Below are 20,757 nucleotides of genomic sequence, written 5' to 3' on the forward strand. Positions count from 1 at the left end.
AATTTGAAAGTCATTCCTATGTTGAGCCAACATTTTCCTCTCATGGGCTTTTACCCATTGGTCTCATTCCTCTGAAGCCTCACAGATAGAGACTATTACCTCTGGTCAGGGCATCCAGAAGGACGGGATCACAGTCCCTTATTCAGATTGTCTCCTTCCAATGTAATAATAATATTTTAACAGGTAATGTTTAAGTTAATAGTAAATAATAATAAACTTCCAGGTTCACTCATCATCTTCCACACGTGTCTCATAAATTATTCAGTGCTCTTTTTAATGATTTGTTGAGAAAACAAATCAGTTTTCTGGTGCCCAGCAGAAAGCGGTTCCTTTCTCCTGAAGCCACAGTTTGTAACTAAGCTCAAGACAAACTAGAGACTGCCAGCTATCACTCTGATGTCTATTTCCACAAACATTCACTTATTAGAACCCATCTGATCAAGAAATGCCTTCCGAGCCCCTCATCTTTCTCTCAACCTCACACTACAGGCATCAGAGGTATAATTGCTTCGTCATGGATCTGAACAAGAAAATTTGAGCTTGCTTGGAAAAGAGAGGCAGTGTTCGAAACCAGAAATAAAGGACTCTGTAATAACCTGGTTGGTTGATCGATTGATTTTTATGATCTCTAAGATCCCTAATGGGTATGGAACAATGAAAGGACTTTCCCGAGAAACCAATCCAGGAAGCAGGTCTTCGGGCATCTAATTGGCCTTCTGAGTGGATCACATACTCACCAATTCTCTATAAAGTGGATCCAAGGTAAACCAGAGAGCCACAGCGCACCTCTGGCCCTTGGTGACTGCCTTCACTCCATGCGGATTCTCTCCTCCGGAAGAGAAACTGATCATGCGCCCACACTTTGGTTTGATAGAGGCCTGAGTAGGAAAGTGAAAATTAGATTCTCAGTTCCGTACCATGGGAATTCTACGCCCCTTTCTCTACCCTTCTATGGGATTATTTAGGTCAAGTTTTGCATCAAAGTAATGGAATCCTGGGGTTGAAATAGACATGGATTGGTTCAATTTCCTCATCTGTAAAGCAAAGATGAGTTCAAAATAATATCTAATTGAGTCACAAAATTATTCAGGGAGAATGGCTGGCATAGTCCATGGCACAGAGCAAGTGTTCAACACATGCTATCTTATGGCCAGCAAACTCCACGAAAACAATGTCTCTTTTATTCCTCCCCACCCCTACCCCCACCCCCCCACCCCCGCCTTGAGTGCTAGCACAGTATCTGGCATAACGTAGATGTCTATTTCATATTTGTGGAATTGTGGGATGACAAAAACAAATCAAGGGGACATCTAGAGTGTGGTAGATTTTTATTATTGATCTAGGTAGGCTTTCCACGGGTGCACTCCTCCTCTGTCTTTAATTGTACATTTATGGTTTGTGAACTTTTCACAATACAAAGATTTTTAAAAGGGAAGTCTAATTTCATACGATGCTTTAATTGCCATTACAATATGCCTGTCCAATGGTCCTCAGCACGTGCTTTAATCCTTCCAGTGATGAGAACACTCTACCCCTTGAGGAGACCTAGTCCATGGCCTCCAGGGCTCTGAAATGATCGACATAGTCCTTCCAAGCTTGTGCGTCACTCAGGCGAAACTGTTCACTAATGTTTAAGTAGAAGAGGGTAGGGAGAAAAGGGACACTGCTAGGGGAGCCTAAATGTTAGATAAAATGAGCAGGCTCTCCAAATCGAGTGAACTTAACCAACAGAATATAAGGGGCCTTGCTTCTGTATTTTAAGAAGTGCCTGATGTCCGTAGAATTCATTTTTCTTTTTTGAGAAACACAGAAACATTACTCATTCCATACTACAGCTTAGAAAAGTAAAGTAGGGGTGCCTCGGTGGCTCAGCAGTCAGTTAAGCGCCTGACATTGGCTCAGGTCCTGATCTCATGATTCACGAGTTCGAGCCCCCCATCGGCCTCTATGCTGACGGCTCAGAGCCTGGAGCCTGCTTCAGATTCTGTGTCTCCCTCTCTCTCTCTCTCTCTCTGCCCCTCCTCCACTCTCTCTCTCTCTCTCTCTCAAAAATAAATTAAAAAAAAACATTAAAAAAATTAAAGTAAAAGAAAAAAATGTTACCATTCTACTATTGGATAAGAGGAGCTCATTTTAACTAGTTATTTTCTGAATACATGCCCATTAGAAGAACTTTTGGTTTCCTTCACCTTAAAATGGGAGGCTATATTTTTTCACTGCCAGCTTCAGGAGGAATATTTGCAAAACTTCCTGAATCCCTTGGATACTACCTAACACAGGTACCCCTAGACTATAACTTACATATGAAAAGGTGGAGGGAGGTGTATTAAGGAGTCAGAAAGTCTGAGGTGTGTGTGTGTGTGTGTGTGTGTGTGTGTGTGTGTGTATGTGTGTTAAAGGGGAGAGCAGAGAAAAGCAGTTGCTGGTTACTCTTCTATTCACAGTAATTGAGGAGTGATTTGTTTTTCCTGGAGAGAGTTGATTTCTTAAAATGCATTAAATTTTTTTTTTAATATTTATTTTGAGAGAGGAGAGAGAGAGAGAGGGAGAGGGAGAAGGCGAGCAGAGGAGGGGCAGAGAGAAAGAGAGATACAGAATCCGAAGCAGGCTCCAGGCTCCAAGCTGTCAGCACAGAGCCCAGCCCGACATCAGGCTCAAACTCACAAACTGTGAGATCATGATCTGAGCCGAAGTTGGACACTCAACTGACTGAGCCACCCAGTCGCCCCGAGAGAGTTGATTCCTTATGCAGCTTCATCAAGGTGACTTTTCTGAGGTAAATCTAGAGAGTTTGCTAGGTATTGGTGCCCTTGGCATCAACCGGATTTCATTTTTCTGGAGAAAGAATGTGTTTTACATTTCCACATAGAAACAGCAACATAAATGATACTTGGAACATATGAAGTCCAGTGGAAAGCCTTTGTAGACACACCGCTTTGAGATCTAGTTTCCAGTTTTCTGAGTGGCTTATGCCCTGGCGCTGGTAAGGATTCACTCAACCACACGTGGTTGCCAATGCTTCTGTGTGATTATCAAATGTCAGCAGTAACATTTTACAATATTGAAGAAAGTGTGTGGGGACAATTTAATGCTTTCTCCCTGATGGAATTGGATGAATTGAAAGTACTTTTATACATGAAGAACTTGGGAAAGTGTAGGAAAAGAAGCTATCAGCTGCCTGAAGCATTTGGAATTGATTATAGGTGTGTAGGCTCACAGAAGTCTCTACAACTAATTTTCTCAAATGGAGAGCGTCACCTGTTATATATCAGCCACATAAAGGAATAAATAATTTTCATTTATGACATTACTTCTACAGGAAAATATGTTCAGAAATTTAGATGACTGTAAACATACTTTTGGCACACAGTTTCATATTGAATTTAACTTTTCACGAAGCAAATAGAACTTATTAAATTTCATCTCTTTCAAACTTGCAGAGAAACCCAAATCCCAAAATACTCATGTTTTACAAACATGCTGCTGTTGAAAATAATCCATGTATCTTCCAAGTATGATAAAAGAAAATTCCTTTTGCTTTCCATCTAACTGATGATTAAAAGTCAGAGAAGCCTTTGTGTTGAGCTTGTAGATGTAAATCTTTAGCCACCATTTAGTTATTCATGCAGTTCCCAGACTTTTCCAAAGTAAAAAACTTAGAAGACTTTTCTTCCTTATAAAGCCCTAAGTTGGGCCATTTCTCTGCTTCATTTTTCCCTTCAGAGTCAAAGAAACGAAAAGTAACACTATCCATTTCTCTTTATTCGGGCTGATTACCTAAGAATTTTAATTACTCACAAAATGCTTTAAAAACTCCACCATATGTGTTCATCTGAAGTAGAGTTAATCCGTGAAAATGAATCTGTCAACTTGGAGCTTTTGAATCAAAACATTGTTTAAATCGATTTCTCTTCTTTTTGGGGGGGGGTAGTGGTGGTTAGATTCAGTACTTTTTAAAATAGTTACAACTTTCTGTTAAAAGTATAGCTACATTAAACAGCAGTATTATCTGCTTTCACATCTTTAAAAGGCAGAATTACAGGGGCGCCTGGGTGGCTCAGTCAGTTGAGTGTCCAACTTTGGCTCAGGTCATGATCTTGCGGTCTGTGAGTTCGAGCCCCACGTCGGGCTCTGTGCTGACAGCTCAGAGCCTGGAGCCTGCTTCGGATTCTGTGTCTCCCTCTCTCTCTGCCCCTCCCCTGCTCATGCTCTGTCTCTCTCTCTGTCAAAAGTAAATAAACATTACTTTTTTTTTTAAAAGGGCAGAATTACAGTTAACCTTGCATTCGATAATTAATGAATGACTGATTCTCACATTGTAGTCCAGGCATCACTTACTTTCAAACATTGCGCATTTCCAAATATGGCCACTAGATGGAGGAGAAGTAAAGAAATCTTTTCAACCACCTGTCTGATGTTCTTTCCAACTGTGTGAGATGTAAGCATTTAAAAATTTGTTTTAGTTTTAGCAGAGCTCAGAAAACAAATGCTTTCTGCACAGAAGCTTTTAAAAAAAAAAAGATAATTTTGTGTCAGGATTATAAACAACCCGGATCATCAATTTTGATTCAATTTCCCAGATCATGAAGCATTAAAATACTCTGTTGATACTTAAGCTGTTACAAAAAAGTGTGAGTCATGATAGCCTTTTAGATATACATCATTGCATGAAACTGTATGAAATAATTTTTCTTAATTATTCCAATGTTTCTGGACAACCTTAACCACAATTTCCATAGGGTTCCCCCTCATCTGCTTATACCCCAGTAGGTATGCCATGAATGATATATGGATGTTTCACTATGAGTAAAGGGTACAAAATAGGAAAGGAAAAACATAAAATTCAGAAAAAGTTGTGGAAACAGCTTGAATAATGCAAAATCCTTGAAGTTTGTCAGATACATGCCTCAACTATTTAGATTTTGTATGGAAGAAAGATATCATTTACATAATCCATTTACAATTCAATTATCTCTTCCCTTGGAAAACATGTTTTCTTACCATGGTGTATGTGCTCTGGCTTAAAGTCCAAAGGATGCTGGCTATATGGCCTATTAACTCAGTAGACTGGTTTTCCAGAGGCATTGATTTGCTTAGGAAGACAGTGATGGAAATTAACTGTTGATTTTTACCTATGAAGGCGTATTTAGAATCTCATCCAAAGTGTATGAATGTATATATATATATATATATATATATATGTATATATATATATATATATCAATTTTCAGGTATAGGTTTACTTACAGTCAATCATATATATACATATGTGTGTGTGTACACACACACACACACACACACACATTTTGATAACTAAAGGTCTAGAGCCCAATGCTCAATCCAAGCATATTATAGAACACCACGTTGCTTGAAAGCTATTCTGTAGAATCATTTGTCTAGCCCTAGGCATGGATGACTTAGAAATTGGTGTCTTTTGGGGAGCCTGGGTGGCTCAGTTGGTTAAGCGTCCGACTTTGGCTCAGGTCATGATCCCACCGCTTGTGAGTTCAAGCCCCATGTGGGGCTTTGTGCTGACAGGTCAGCCTGGAGCCTGCTTCAGATTCTGTGTCTCCCTCTCTCTTGGCCACTCCCTCACTCATGCTCTCTCTCTCAAGAATAAATAAAACATTAAAAAATTAAAAAAAAAGAAATAGGTGTTTTTATGCTTCCATCAGACTAATATATATAATATATATACTATCTATATACATATATATATAGTATACTATATATGTATATATGTATACTATATATGTATATAGTATACTTATATACATATATATACATATATGTATATATAATATATATAGTATATATATATGTGTGTATATATAATATATATGATATATATATGTGTGTGTATATATATCTTCTAGTCCATTTTACAGATGGGCAATTTAAAGAATATATATGATTGGTGATTCCATTTCTTTTTTTTATTAAAAATTTTTTTAAATGTTTTTATTTATTTTTGAGACAGATGGAGACAGAGCATGAACAGGGGAGGGGTAGAGAGAGAGGGAGACAAAGAATCTGAAGCAGGCTCCAGGCTCTGAGCTGTCAGCATGGAGCCTGACACGAGGCTCGAACTCATGAACTGTGAGATCATGACCTGAGCTGAAGTCAGATGCCCAACTGACTGAGCCACCCAGGCACCCCAGATGGTGATTCCATTTCTAACATTTTATGATGTATACATTTATTGGGCCCCTTTATACCTCTTGAATTCTCAAGCTCAGATATTTGAAATCCAATAGTCTGTGAGTCCTCGGAAAATGGCAAGATTGAGATAAATGCTACATAAATTTGCCTGCATAGGTTTACTTACAGTCACAGTCTTGGCATCCATCTCAGTGAATATGAATTCTCCTCCTTCAAAGTCATCATTCATATATAGGAGAGCGCTATAAGAAAAAAAAAGAAAAAAATGTATACTATTATATGTTTACAAAAGCATCATCACAGAATACTGACAAATGGTTGTAAACTGACAAGCCTGATTGGTAAGTTTCTTTTGAACTAGACATTGAAATAACCGACTTTCCTAACCCTAAAGAGTAAGTAAGGACAGATATAGTTTGGGCCCTACCCCGGAAGTATTTATTTGTCTCACTTATGCTAAAATTTTAATTCTATTTTAAACTTCAACTCACATTTCACTTTTTCCCAAGAACACCTAACTAGATTTAATCTACCCCTTTGCACCTGCCCACACTACTTACAACTCTCTTCTTCCCTTTTATGCTTGTAACTCTAATGGATGCATTTTTCCCCTAAGTAGCTACAGAACTCCAGGAGGTGTGGTCTTGCCTTGAAGATAGGGGGTGCTCAAGAAATGTTTTTGTCTGGAGCACGCTGCAGTTAATAATTAACACACTACTATATACATGAGGACTGTAACTCCTGACAATTCTCTTTACACACTTACATAACATCCCATTTCTTCCTCTGACTTTCCAGTTTCTTATGTATAAAAGGCTGACCTAGGTAAGTGGCATTGTAAGATCCCTTTGTGCATTGAGACAGCATATCCCTGTCTTCTCAGACTGAACTATACATACGACAAGGGATATGTTTCGGTGAAAGCCAAATGATCAAATAAACAAAACAAAACAAAAGAAAAACCCTGTAGTTTTTACATTAAAACAAAATGGGCACGTTGTGGATTAAGATGCAACAAAACGTGCTTGGAATTTTGTGGCAAAAATATGAGATGATCACGTCGCTTCCTGGTTGTGGCAGCTGCTTCGGGAGCTTATTTGAGAATCTCTGCCTCACAGAGATGGATATGATGACAAGCAAAACAGATCAGTTTTCTAGTTTCCATGGGTTTTTGATAACTGTTGGGCAGAAGCTTGCTTTAGAAGCTTGTGCTGGTTGTACCTGTAGTCCCGGAATGTGTAGGCGGGAGGCTCCTTCCAGCATTCATTGGCCTCAGGATCCAACAGGCAGTTGTCAGCATGGATGGGATGACTGAGGTCAGTTCTTCTCTCCTGCTGACCTGCCAGAAAATGGAAGGAGAAAGTGGCAGAAGAGCAGTAACCTCTAACAGCAGAGCTGACAACCGGACTGTCTTCTCCTATCGCTGGTGCTTTTTGGAAATTTTTGGAGACATAAGTAGACCCAGATAGATTTAAGAACCAGATAGGCAGTCAAGAGACTGGTCTTGGTTTGGTGCAAACTTGATGTAAAACCTTGGGCAAGTCACATCTGCCTGTTCTGCTATAAAAGTTTCCTGACATAAACATACATAATTGAATTGCCCTGCATTCCATGGGTTGTACTTCATGTAGGGCAGAAAAAGGGGAGGGGTGAAATTAAAATGTAAAAAAAAAAAAAAAAAAAGATCCAGCTGAAAGTTCATATGTTAAAGTCTTAAAGTCTTCTCCCATGACACTGTCCCTTCCCTCCTACTCAGGAGGGTGTGGAAGAGAAGATCTAGGGACGAAATAATGACAGCAAGGAGTGAGGCAGTCTCTGCCTTTTTAAGAACATATCTTTCAACAATCCCTTCATCTTCCATGCTTCTACTTAATGCTTTTGGATGCAAAGGGGGACCGTGATTTCCAGGTTCCTGATTCCCTGGAAGGTAAAGCCTAAAGCAGAAAAGTATTTCTCTGTGTGACTTTAAGCTACTTGCTTAAATGGACTTGAAAGATAGGCAGAGCAATGGTCGTTTGGAACTTTAGGTGACCAAAAAGGAGTAAAAGAAGGAAGGGAAAAATAAGGATTAGCAAGCTTCTTCTGTTTTAGGAATTTGGAACTTTGCTAAACCATTAGTCTAAAATGTAATAGAGCTTTGCGTTACATTGTTTTCTTTCTCATGTCACTGTGGGTGGAAGAGAACAAGTTCACACTCTGGAATCTTACCAGACAGGGCTGTTCGGCAGACCATGTGTGTATAGGAAAAATACAGGGTTGAGTTCAGCATGAAATAGGATTCTACAATCTTTCGAGCCTTCTCGCTGATGTCATAAAACAGACGGGCACTCTTCAGTGGGACTCGGCCTTCATAACCAAACTGAAGAAAAATAAGAACACTAAATAGCACTGGGTTGATTGGAAGACTTGAGAAAAACAGACACCAGGTTTCAGTAAGGCAACAGAGGGATGGCATGTCTGCGTTGACTAGTGGGAATACGATTACATGCTTGTGGATTTGGGTTAGTAAAATGAGCCATTGAAAGTCACCCTTCCTAATCACAGAGGGAACACTGAAAGCTAATCTCTTCATCCTCTCTCCTTTAGAGAACTTTCCTCTTTCTCCCCAATGATGCCTGTTGAGGTACAGGATAATCACGTGGTTCAGTATGATTTCACCATTGGACCAGGAGCTCCCTGAAGACAGGGGTGTTGTATATTATCTGTCAGTTGCAAGTTGATGAGATATAAAGTTTGATAAATTGGTGACTACATGAAGGGATCTAAAACAGAAGGCCCTGGGTTGACACTTAGGAACCCAAGCCCAAAAGAAGCTATGACTGTACCTTGAGTGCTTTCAGGACAGTGGCACCTTCAAACTTTTCATTGGGTGTATGGGGTGAAGTTTTCCCTCTGTATCCATCACCAACGAGCATGATTCCCTGGAAGCAATACACAAGAAGATGCTTTATTAATAACAACTATGAATTAATCAGGTCTCCATTTTTTTCCTTGACTGCCAAGAAGCTAAGGACCAAAGTCAATACTCAGAACCATCCCTATTTTGTACCATGATGCTGGTATCATTAATTCTTCCAATCAAAAGAGATATCTTTATTTAAACTTAACTCTACATTTTCCTTACAAAATATCACTTTTTGTAGAAATGGGTAGAATATAAATGATTAATATATTTGTTTATTATCGATTAAAATAAAGAGATTCTCTTAGTGACTTTATATGGTAGCCAGGGCATGTGCTGAATGGGTCTTGTTCTAGGTATGAAGCCACTAACTACCCCAGATCCATTCTGTGTCCAGATCTAGACAAAAGTAAGATAATTCCAAACAAGGCTATGAAAATGCTCCCACAGTCAATGTCCCTGTCCTAAAGAAAGTGGTATTTCAGATCTGGTTCCTGACTCCAAGTGAGCCCAGGACCAGACAACTCCAGGGCTCATGCCAGGCCAGCCCAATATCAGGCTCCCCTCCCTCTCTGGTCCTCACACTGGCCACGCTGTGGAGCTCCCGGCACTGTTCTTCCGACAGGACGTTATCCAGGAGAACCCGCTGTGTCCCGTTCAGCTGCTCTGAGTTATAGACAAACGTGATGTTCTCGTAAAGCAGAGGACCACCTGAAGGGACAGAACACATTGTCTTCTCTGTTACCTCTGTTCCCAAGGGGGTGAGCACACAGCATCCAACAGTTTTCAATGTGAAATTCATGAGACTCCATTTGCCCATGAATGCTTAAGAAGGCAAAGACAAATTGGAAGCCTGATAAATTCAATATGGATTCAGGAAAAAAGACAGATGTCCGACTGTCAGGCTTCTCCATGGCATCACAATAATATTAACACATTTGTTAGTATTTGGGGTTTGATAAACCATCTTTTCACCTGATTCCAGTGATGAGCCTGTAAAGTAGACTCTGAATCTCACAGGATTCTCTGTGATGACTCTGAGAAGACCTTCCAGAATTCTCTGGGCAACAGCACCCACCCTTCTCCACAACCCTTGGTCCATAATTCTGTTACAACACCGCATGCAATTACTTGATTACATGTTTGTGCACCCACACATGAGATACACACCTCAGTCTCACTTGTTTGTAGAGAAATGTCTTCACTCCACAACTCAGCTGGTAAATCCATCACCAGAACAGTCACACCCAAGCCAGCCAACTCCTTCCCCGTCTTCTTCCACCACTTAACTGACTCTAGATGGTCTTGTTTTTGGAATATTTGCTTTTCTCTGTTCTCTGGGAAAATCTTTATATCATTTTCTTTGCACAGGAAGGTTTCCTATAGCCACCTGCTCTCTCCATGAATAGAGCCCACATCTTTATGAAATTAGCCCATATAGGCTTTTCAGAAGGTGATGCTCTGGGGTCATGTTTTAGGTGGTAACTTACAAAATCTAGACCTGACAAAGCCCTTTCCTCACAGACATTACGACTGAAGGACAAAGCCTCTGCTGGTGAGGAAATCTTCAGATGTAACAGAGTACAGCCCTCTTGACCAGAAAACCGAACAGAAAAGAAAAACAGGTTTTTGCTCTTTATAGTACTCCAAAGGGACCTGACGCAGGTGCTGTCAGTAACAACAGTTTGGCCTGGATGGAGGCACTGGGGGGTGGGGGAGCAGGGGCACAGCTTCTCCCTTCTTCCCCCAGTCAAGCAATGGTCACCAACACACTAAAACACATCAGTTAAAGAAGGAAGAAACCAGTCGAAGTTTCTGTCTATTCTATTTCTTGAAAACAAAACCAGTCAAAGTTGGGAAAACAACAAATTCATTAGTCTAGTTAGGATGAAACAGTCCCCACAGCCCACAATTAGTGAAGAGACAGTGTTTCTCAATCTTCGGTAATATACAGTTATCTGTTAAGGAAACATCCCCTAAGGAGGTGCAGGGCTGACACATTAGTTTGCCACAATTTTGCTTCCGTGCTTACAATATGATAGAACTATGAATGGTATATTTATCCTCAGAGTTTCCAACAACTATAATTCCAAAACTGATTCACAACATTAAATAAAAGCAAGACCATAAAACCAACTACATTCAAGTTAATGATCTTAATGAAACGGTTAATGTTATTTTGCAGAAACAAGAAAGCTACCTTCCATGTGAATATTCTACTAACTGATCTGGCCCAGGTTCTTTTCAGCCAGCATTCTTCATAGTATTTTTGGTGTGTAATGACTCATTCCACTGCAACTTTTCTCTGTTGAAATTACTATGAAATTGTAGTGTTCCATGATGAATTTGGGCCTTTATCTGGTCCTAATACATTACTTACCAGTTTGTTCTACTTCATTTCTTGTCAGCCTTCAACCACTGAAGTATTACGAACTGGTGTTGATGTAACAGTAACTGCACCCAATGCGGTATGAAATCTCACGGTAGTACTTGGCTATAAGGTCGTTATTTACATGACCCACTAGGGGCCACATCAAAACTTATAAATACAGAATTTCTTGGATTCCAGGAATATAACCACAAGTTATAATTTCAATACCAATCTTTTGGATGAGTTAAAAAAAAATACACATACATACACAATTCGGTGCCTTTGTTTCACAGAAAGTTTTTGATGAAAAAAGAGTTTCTTGATCAAATGTGTTTGGGAGCACTAGGTTACATAAGATTTAAGAGAAGTTCTTAGAACTTTTAGTATCTACACAGGCATTATGAATATCCTGAGTATCAAAACAATATGAAGCAGTTCTCACCATTAATCTTACCCTGCCTTCCTTCCCTCCCTCCCTCCCTCCCTCCCTCCTTTTCTTTCTCCCTTCCTCCCTCCCTCCTTTCCTTCCTTCCTTCCTTCCTTCCTTCCTTCCTTCCTTCCTTCCTTCCTTCCTTCCTTCCTTCCTTCCTTCCTTCCTTCCTTCCTTCCGGCAGAAAGACTCTAAGATGGCCCCCTAATGATGACTGCCTCCTGGAATTCATGGGTTTGCATAATTTGCTTTCCTCAAGTGTGGGTGGGGCCTTGAATTTGCCTCTAAGCAACAGAATATAGAAAAAGTGATGGGATGTCACTTCTGTGATTGTATTGCATGAGAATGCAACTTCTATCCTGCTAGCAGACTCAGTTTATTGCCTTCTCCACTTGCAGTTTGATGAGGCATGTGGCTGCATTAGACAGACTCACGTGGCAAGGAATGAGGCAACCCCCAGTCAACAACTAGGAACTGCACACCTCCATCCACTAAGACTTTCAGAACCAAATTCTATCATCTGAGCTTGGAAGATCATTCCCTAGTCAAGCCTTAAAGAGACCCCAGCCCTGATCAAACTACTTGACAGACCCTATGACAGACCCTGAAGCAAGGGACCCAACTAGGCTATCCCCATATTCCTGACCTCAGAAATGGTGGGAACTATGGCATAGTTAATGCATGTTATTGTAAGCTGCTACATTTGTGTTATTTTTTTGTAGCAATAAAAAAACAATAGACCCCCCACACTCCCCAGCAGAACCTCTTAACATAAAACACAGGTTGTTTGAGAAAGGCTGCTCCAATCTCTACAGCTGATTAACATTTGTTGCCAAATTGAGGCAGTTTCTCAAATATCTGGGAAAGTAAACTGGATATTCCACTCCCATTTAGAAATGTAAAAGAGATGTTCTGTCAACAAGCAAGACAAGATACTTGTAGGTTTGCTGAAAAGCATTTTCTGATATAAAACCCAAATAAAAATGGATGACTGAATACGGGTTTAGTGAGCTCAGTTACTTTGTACTTTGTCCTATTTTTTTTTCCTTTTCTATGCTGAGAGTGTATTACTTTAAATATAATTACCTTATTTTCAAATATGGCTTTAACAGTTACTAAAACTAAAACATTTAGAAAAATGTCCACCATTATCAAGTGCTCTATAAGTATTTGGTATAATTATGTTGATTATTATAGTATTATCATCAAATATGCCTGGTATATTGTGTTATGTTTTGACTGAGGCATCTTAATAAGCATAAAAGAGTATATTTTAAAAAGTGCTACTGGGATATCGACAATTCCCCCAGTGCTGCCACATGGAACACACAAAAATCAGGTGAAGAGACAAAATGCAGCATGGAGTCTTAACTCCCTACACACCAATAGGTTCAGGCAGAATCTGTTCTAGATATCTGCTTTTCATGTAGTTAACAGAATCACCACTAAGCAGAGAGTTTTATACAGAGCTTTCCTACACATGCATGTAACAGAAAAACAACCAACTACCCAACTATTAACCAAAAGGAAAAAAAAAAAATAGGCAAAACAAACCCTGCTATCCAAAAATGCACATCTAGCAGCCTACAAATGACTAGTAGCACACCAGACAGAGGAAAACATTGAAATAAAAATAAAAATGTGGTCCAATAAGTTGTGGTTCCTGGGGCCGATTTGATGGCTTCAGCCAACTCTTAACCACAGCTCAAGGAGATTTAGTTAAACAAGTTAATTCTTCTCTCATTCATAAAGTATGTGCCTGGCTCTGACTCTCCGGTTGCAATAAAGAGGGATCGTCTAGGAAAATATTCCTTTGTGCTCACTGCCTGTGGCTCACATGGCAGGAAGAAGCATTTGACCGTAAATATTATAACATCATACAAGTCACAACAGGGATGTGCTGAGTAACAAGCCCTTATGTGAGCATAGCCCTTTATGGTTTACAAAAGACTTTTCACACTGGTCTTCTGCAAAAAGTGGCAAGGCTTCTTTCACAGCCAAGGGTCATACTGCCCAGAGACACCAAGTCTTTAGTCATCCATCACAGCACAGCACATCAGACTAGTTGATCCTGAAAAGTGGGACTCCTGATTCCAAGTTCAGTTTTATTTTTGCTATACTGACTGGGATTATTATGGAGCAAGACCTTTGGAGACTGGTATTGAAAGGAGAATGGGTAAGTGACAGATGGTTTTAGTGAGAGGAGAGGCACGTTCCATGGAGTGGTGTCACTCAGGGATGTCGTCCTGGGTCACTCCTGCAGTGTTTAAGAGCCATCCAGTTGGAATACTACTAAAAACTGTCAGGTAACCAGAGTAGATGACGATGGCTTTGTGAATGATGAGAAAAGCTGAAACGTATTCTACACGGTGAAGCATGCATCCTTTCTCGCCTCCCTGACATCTTTCAGCCAGACTAAGATATGTAAGTGTTTTCTGGTTGGGAACTTTGCCTCTGTCTACCACTACCACTGATTTAGAAACTATTTAGATCTCCAGTGATTACACAGAAGGCTTTCCAGTGGTTTCCCAGAGAACATCGTAAGAAGCGGTGGCCCGTTCAACTAAGCAAATTCTAGAGAAAGGACAGAATTTGGTAGCCCAGCCAATCACGGTCTCTCTCCATCCTGTACAGTCTCCCGCTCTACTCTTTATACCAGCCTTCCTAGTCAGGTTCTGGACATCAGAGTCCCTGGTAGCCAGAAAAAAATGCTTTGAAGTTTGGCAACTATCCTGGAGGTTCCCAAACATCCACAGCAAAGTGCTGGCTTATTGGCATGTACTTCCTGGGTGATTTCTCAGCTTAAAAAGCAATGTGAACTCTGGCTGACCATGAAATTCTCTGGCATTTGTAAAACAGCTCGGGCTTTGTGGCTGCAAACTGAGGTCCAGGTCAGATTAGATGAGCATATTATCCTGTTTACTGCCTCAAACTGACTTGGAAGCTAAGGAAGGAAAGGGCTGGGAAATGTGAGAGCTAGAGAGAGCCAGAAATTTTCAAATCAGCTAGAGGAATGTGCTGACATACTCTCTGGTTGGGGAAAGGAGAACTGTACTTCTCAATGCAGGTTTTTAAAGCCTTCTTATCGTGCACGTATTTAATCAATAAAGAATACACTTTGGATATCTAGACACTTCTATGTTCCATCTCCAGGTAAGGAAGGGAAAATGGGCTTTGGATTCAAATGCCTCGGTTCAAATGCCTCCTCAACCTGTTAAGAGCTGTTGAGACACCAGGCGAGTCACTGTATCTCTGTGAGCCTCACTTTTCTTGCCTGTGAAGTGAGGACACTTGTCTCACATGAGATGCTTTCAGTATTTAAACAAATGGTGGGTAAATTTGCTTGAAAAATCCTAAAATAGATAGCTATCATAATAATTGTTAAGGGTCACAACTGAGTACCATCACTGGGACCAATAACTTATGATTATAACAGTGTTTAGCTCCATTTATAAACTACTTTTGACAACACTCTATATATGTTTGCACTAATTTTGAACTGATATAAATAGGCATATGATGTTCTGCTCTATCTCTGTGCCTTTGTCCCACTTGTTTTATCCAGCAGAACGGCCCCCTCCACACCTCTGTCAATTCACTAGAATCTACTTACCACTCAGAGCCCTGCTCAAGCATATGTGCCTCAGGCATCTTAGGTTAACTCTTGTATATCCATATGACCTGCCTCTTCAAGTTCCCCTGATGCAGTCTATTCTGCGCTATCTAGCACTCACTCCCTGCACAACAGAAGGAAGCCCTGGGAACAGTCCAAGCCTCAGGTACTTAACCGAGGGTCCCAATGATCATTCAATCCCTGCCCAGCTCACGGGATTCCTGCGGGAAACAGATGAGGGAATGACCTTGGAAGCCCTTATATTGAAAACCAAAGGCAATGATACACAAATCTGAGACAGTCTTGTTTTTGAGGCTTGCTTTCAGAAGTTTATAAATGTCCTAGCTTAGTCCTAACTCGTTACTTTCCAGAGAAAGTGGGCTCTTCCTTAATTTTAGTAAGAACTAGCCAAGTCTCATCTCCTTTCCCTCCTGCTGTAAGTAAAAGTGCACAGATACTTACCCTCTCTTAAGTCTCGATCTATCTTGGGTGATGATTTTTTCCCCATTGACAATCCATGAACTTCTGCCCCCTCCACGTTCACTCCTGAAGGGACCCTGCCGTTAAAAACAGTTGGAATTGAATTTCTGACTGCATAAAGATGCTCAAAGACAAAAGCCACCTTACTCAGGTAGTCTGTGACTCCAGATTGTGTATTTTTGTTTTGCACAAGTCCACCTGTTTTTCAGGATCAAATTAACTGCCACTGCCTCCATGAAGACCTCTATTTCCTCAAAGACTGTGCTCTATTTCACTTCTCTAAATCTCCTTAGCACCTTTTTTTTTTTTTTTTTTACAGTTAATTGTATCGATAACTTTATCCCCTTGGGATTAGACATTAAGTCTCAACAGAGAGAAAAGAATTATCGTGTGAATCTTCGTAATGTTCAGAGTGTTTTATTTTTGTCTGGAGCAGAGTGCGTCACTGAACAATGACTGAATAGAAATAAACCGAGACCTAGTGTAGTGATTCTCGACTATTCCAAGAAAGAAGACACAAGTTTTAAACTTGGCAAACATCCAGATCATAGCAATGATGTCCTTTCAATATCCATGGATTGAATAAACCCGAACACGCAGGTGCGCTCTTAGGTATCTTCTGATAATTTTAGGCCACCCAGAGGTTGAGGCCTTGAAGCCTAGTGAAAGACCACAGAATTTTGAATAGGAAGATCTCAATCTGCCAGTCCCTTGCAGTGACACTCTGAGAGAGTCCTTTGCCTTGTCAGAACCTCAGTTTCTGAATTTGAAAATGAATAGGATAGACCATGTCATCTCAAACACGTAACTCCAACGTTCTAGGATTCCTTGAACTGTTCATAACATATACATTGACTTTTCACTTCTATCATTTAGAAAAACGAGGTCCCTTCACTTCTGGTTAGATTAGCTCCACCTAATATTTTAGCTTGCAGTGAAACTTTTTGAGCTTCTTGCTTTCAAATGCAGTAAGACAATTCAGCATTAACAAGGAAAAAATTAAGCTCTATTCTGTTAATAAATCACAAATAGCATCCAATTTTCTCTGATTTAGAATCACAGAATATTTCGCCTTCAGGGATCACCTGCTCCAACCCCTTAAACTGGAGGAAAAACACAAGACTGGGAAGGAAGATAAATCACTCAAGGTCACACAGAAGTATAGGAAGAGCTGGGACCAGAAGGCTGAGGAACTAATTCCCAGTGTGGAATCTTTTAATTATGTATTTCTGCCTATTTCATAGAGACAAGGTCCTTATAATGAGTATGAATCTAAGTATTTCTCCTCATTAAAAATAAACAGATTGTGTTCTGAATGAAGAACTCACCGATTCTCATCCTGTCGTCCTCCATATCGGATCCAATAATTCTGTTTTAAATTAAAAACAAAGAAACAAACATAAAAACCACTTCAGTAGTTTTATCACTAAAACATAACTCACAAAAATAAAATACACACTTAAAACACTCAAAAGACCTAAATCATTGGGAAACTTGCACACTGTATAAAGATCCAGTAAATAACTTAAACAGATTAATAATAAAAAAAAACACAGCTAAAGTTGATGCTATTTTGGCAAAGACAATATGCTGCACAAATGGATTTTTCAAAGTAGCATGGAATTAGCCTAAGCATTTATATTTTTTGTCCAAGAAATTATTTGGAATTTGGTGTCAGGAAGACAATTACATGATCATTTAGTCCAACTCCCTTATGTTTTTTGAACAAAACAAACACACAAAAATGTACAGCTTGATTAATCATCTGTGTAGGATCATAAAGTGACTTTTTCCGAAGTCTCTTGGGAGAATGAAATTTTAAGAAAATAGTAAGTAGGGCTGGTTATAAGCATGTTAAAAATGTTTATTAGAGGGGTGCCTGAGTGGCTCAGTCGGTTAAGTGCTGGGCTCTTGAAGTTGGGTCAGGTCATGATCTCATTCATGGCTCCTGAGATCGAGTCCCATGTCAGGCTCTGCACTGACAGCGTGCAGAACCTGCTTGAGATTGTCTCTTCCTCTCTCTCCCTCTCGCTCTGCCCTTCTCAGACTTGTTCTTACTCTCTTACTCTCTCAAAATAAGAAAAATGTTTATTATATACCTTAAATTATCCTAATTTTTTAATGTGCCAGTAAAAACTGACATAACAAAGACAGAAATGAAAAAAATATGTTACAAATAGGATATATTACTAATAGTGCTTTAAAATTTTTTTAATGTTTATTTATTTTTGAGACAATGCAAGAGACAGAGTGTGAGTGGGGGAGGGGCAGACAGAGGGGCACACAAAATCTGAAGTGGGCTCCAGGCTCTGAGCTGTCAGCACAGAGCCCATAATAGTGCTTTTTATAAACATATGATAATGTACATTATATAAAGAACTTATATGTAGTTAACCAACAGGTAAGCAAATAAAAAACAGGTATGCCCAGATAATTCAAATCAGAGGAAAAGTAATTAATCAGAATATGTGAAAAATTTATTTTTGCCGGTCATCAAAGGAATACAAGTTAAAACACCAATGATATACCATTTTGTACCTAAGAAATATGAATGATTTTAAAATGTTATTTCCCATTGCTGAGATGTTTGTAGTAAACTAGTACTTAAAAAAAAAATTGAAAGAGAGAGATAGAACACGAGAGGGAGAGAGAGGCAGAGGGAGAGAAAGAGAGAGAATGAGGGAGGGAGAGAAAGAGAAAGAGAGAGAGGGAGAATCTTAAGCAGGCTACATGTTCAGTGTGGAGCCCAACAAGGGGATTGATCCCACAACCCTGGGATCATGACCTGAGCCAAAATCAAGAGTCGATGCTCAACTGACTGAGCCACCTACGCACCACAGTAAACTGGTACTTTTATGAATTGCTAGGACCAATGAAGGTATGAGAAAACTCTCTTAGAAAAGCAATTTCAACAACTTTAAAACTTCTCATATCCTTTGATGGCAGAATAATCCCACTCCTGGGAATTTATTCATAGTTCAATACAGAGAAAAATGCTTCCTGCGTTAAATATGGTAGAAAAAAAGTCAGAAACAAAACAAACGCTCAGTCTCAAGAAAATCGTCATTCATTGCATGTCAATTCCACATATGCAGCTAAAAATGATTTAAAAAGGTATAAACATGTAGAAATTGCTTATGAAACCTTAAATAGAAATCAGAACAGAGATCTCTCTGTACCACAGTGCCGGTCCTGCAAAAAGCGTGTCTTCACATGCAGAATGACCGGAAGCGAACACGGACAAGTGGAGGAAAGTCAGCACAATGAATAGTACAATGGAGATCGATTTTGTTCTTCAGCAGGGATTGAAGTCTTTTAATGGTTAAAATGTATAAGAGAAATACAAAATGTTGCATCCAGAGTTCAATAAATAAAACCATCAGGTACAAAACACTTCTCCCCAGAAAAGTTTGCTTTTGACTTTGAGTCTCAGTGCTATGGAGATCTATTAAAGTCTTTTAACATTTAGCATACACATTGAATAAGCATCCCCCCCAACTCCCTGGGTTTTGTTAATGTAAGGCAAGAGATTAGAATTTTCAGTAATTGAAGCTGGGAAATAAAATCATAAATAAGAAGTCCATCAAATAGTTCTCTAAAGGAAACATTTTCTTTTTCCTCTTTGCTCTTACTGGCTCTGTGTATGAAAATCCCAGACCCTCTGCAGCTGATTTTATTAGTTCCGATTCCAGTTTATGACGCTTCACGAACATTGCCAAATCCTAGAGGGAAAAAAAAGTGAAAGAAAAGTTTATATTTAAATAACAGTTAAGAAATATGATAAATGTTCAAGTGGAAATATTTTTCATTAGACAGTGACATATGAGCTAAAAAAATATGCACAGCTACAAAAAAAAAGTCTCCATCTCAACAGATTTTCACAAGCTATCACACATGAGAAAAATATGCTCCTGGCATTAATAAGCAAAGTACAAAAGAACTGGATTCTACAACATTTACTGAATTGCTAGATAGCTTTAAGAGCGGTGCTACATTTTTACCAGTTCTGCCCAGTGCCTCTCACAGAATGCAGTTTCCTCTCAGGACATTGGTCTCACCTCTCTGGCCTCAATGGATGCTGGATCACCACTGTCATCTAGCAGGCTCTCATAGTAATCCACATTGTCTAGTACATCCTCATCATCCGGATGGAGGAGAAGATAAGCTTTAGCACACTCCAAGGCTTTCACATATTCGCCAACTGAAACGCCAGAGAGCTGCAGCATTAGAGTTAGCCTACGTCCATCTAGAGGATTTTTAAGAAATCTAGAAACTGTTAGAGGTCAGCATTCAACATGAATAAGAGGGAAGACAAGGTAAGGCTGGAGAGCACACACAAAAATAGTCACCAATTAAAACAGATTCTCAAATACAGAGAACAAACTGATGGTTGTCAGAGGGGAGGTGAGGAGGGGGATGGGAGGAACAAATAAAGAGGATTAAAAGGTACAAACTTCCAGGTATACGATAAATAAATCACAGACTTGAAACATACAGCACAGCAAATACAGTCAATAAGATTGTAATAATGTTGTTTGGTGACAGATGGTGACTACACTTATGATGAGCCCTGAGTAATGCACAGAATCGTTGTATGCCTGAAACTAATGTAACACCATATGTTAATTATATTTCAAAAAAAAAAAATAGCCACAGACAAAAGGAAAGACATGATTTCAGGTGTTTAAAAGGTACTATCTTTGGTCTGCTTTGGTGCTAGATGTTTTGCATCAATTATTAAAAGTTTCCACCTGAAGATGTTTGCTACAACTTATATCATTTAATAGAGATAAACAGAG

The 20,757-nt window shown here is 39.5% G+C and overlaps 1 protein-coding gene across 1 annotated transcript in view; it reads right to left on the reverse strand.

Annotated features, from left to right (window-relative positions):
* The window catches only part of P3H2 (prolyl 3-hydroxylase 2), a 150,541-nt gene that overhangs the window by 6,589 nt on the left and 123,195 nt on the right, over nt 1-20,757 (reverse strand). Inside the window, exons 5-14 of the mRNA XM_030330074.1 lie at nt 20,017-20,159; nt 19,591-19,680; nt 17,287-17,327; nt 15,941-16,035; nt 9,648-9,775; nt 8,988-9,083; nt 8,371-8,521; nt 7,384-7,501; nt 6,329-6,404; nt 738-878 (exon numbers count right to left, since the gene is read on the reverse strand). Coding sequence (XP_030185934.1) covers nt 738-878; nt 6,329-6,404; nt 7,384-7,501; nt 8,371-8,521; nt 8,988-9,083; nt 9,648-9,775; nt 15,941-16,035; nt 17,287-17,327; nt 19,591-19,680; nt 20,017-20,159 — 1,079 coding nt within the window. The remainder of the gene's footprint in view (nt 1-737; nt 879-6,328; nt 6,405-7,383; nt 7,502-8,370; nt 8,522-8,987; nt 9,084-9,647; nt 9,776-15,940; nt 16,036-17,286; nt 17,328-19,590; nt 19,681-20,016; nt 20,160-20,757) is intronic.

This window comes from Lynx canadensis, chromosome C2, assembly GCF_007474595.2.
Source record: "Lynx canadensis isolate LIC74 chromosome C2, mLynCan4.pri.v2, whole genome shotgun sequence".
NCBI lineage: Eukaryota > Metazoa > Chordata > Mammalia > Carnivora > Felidae > Lynx > Lynx canadensis.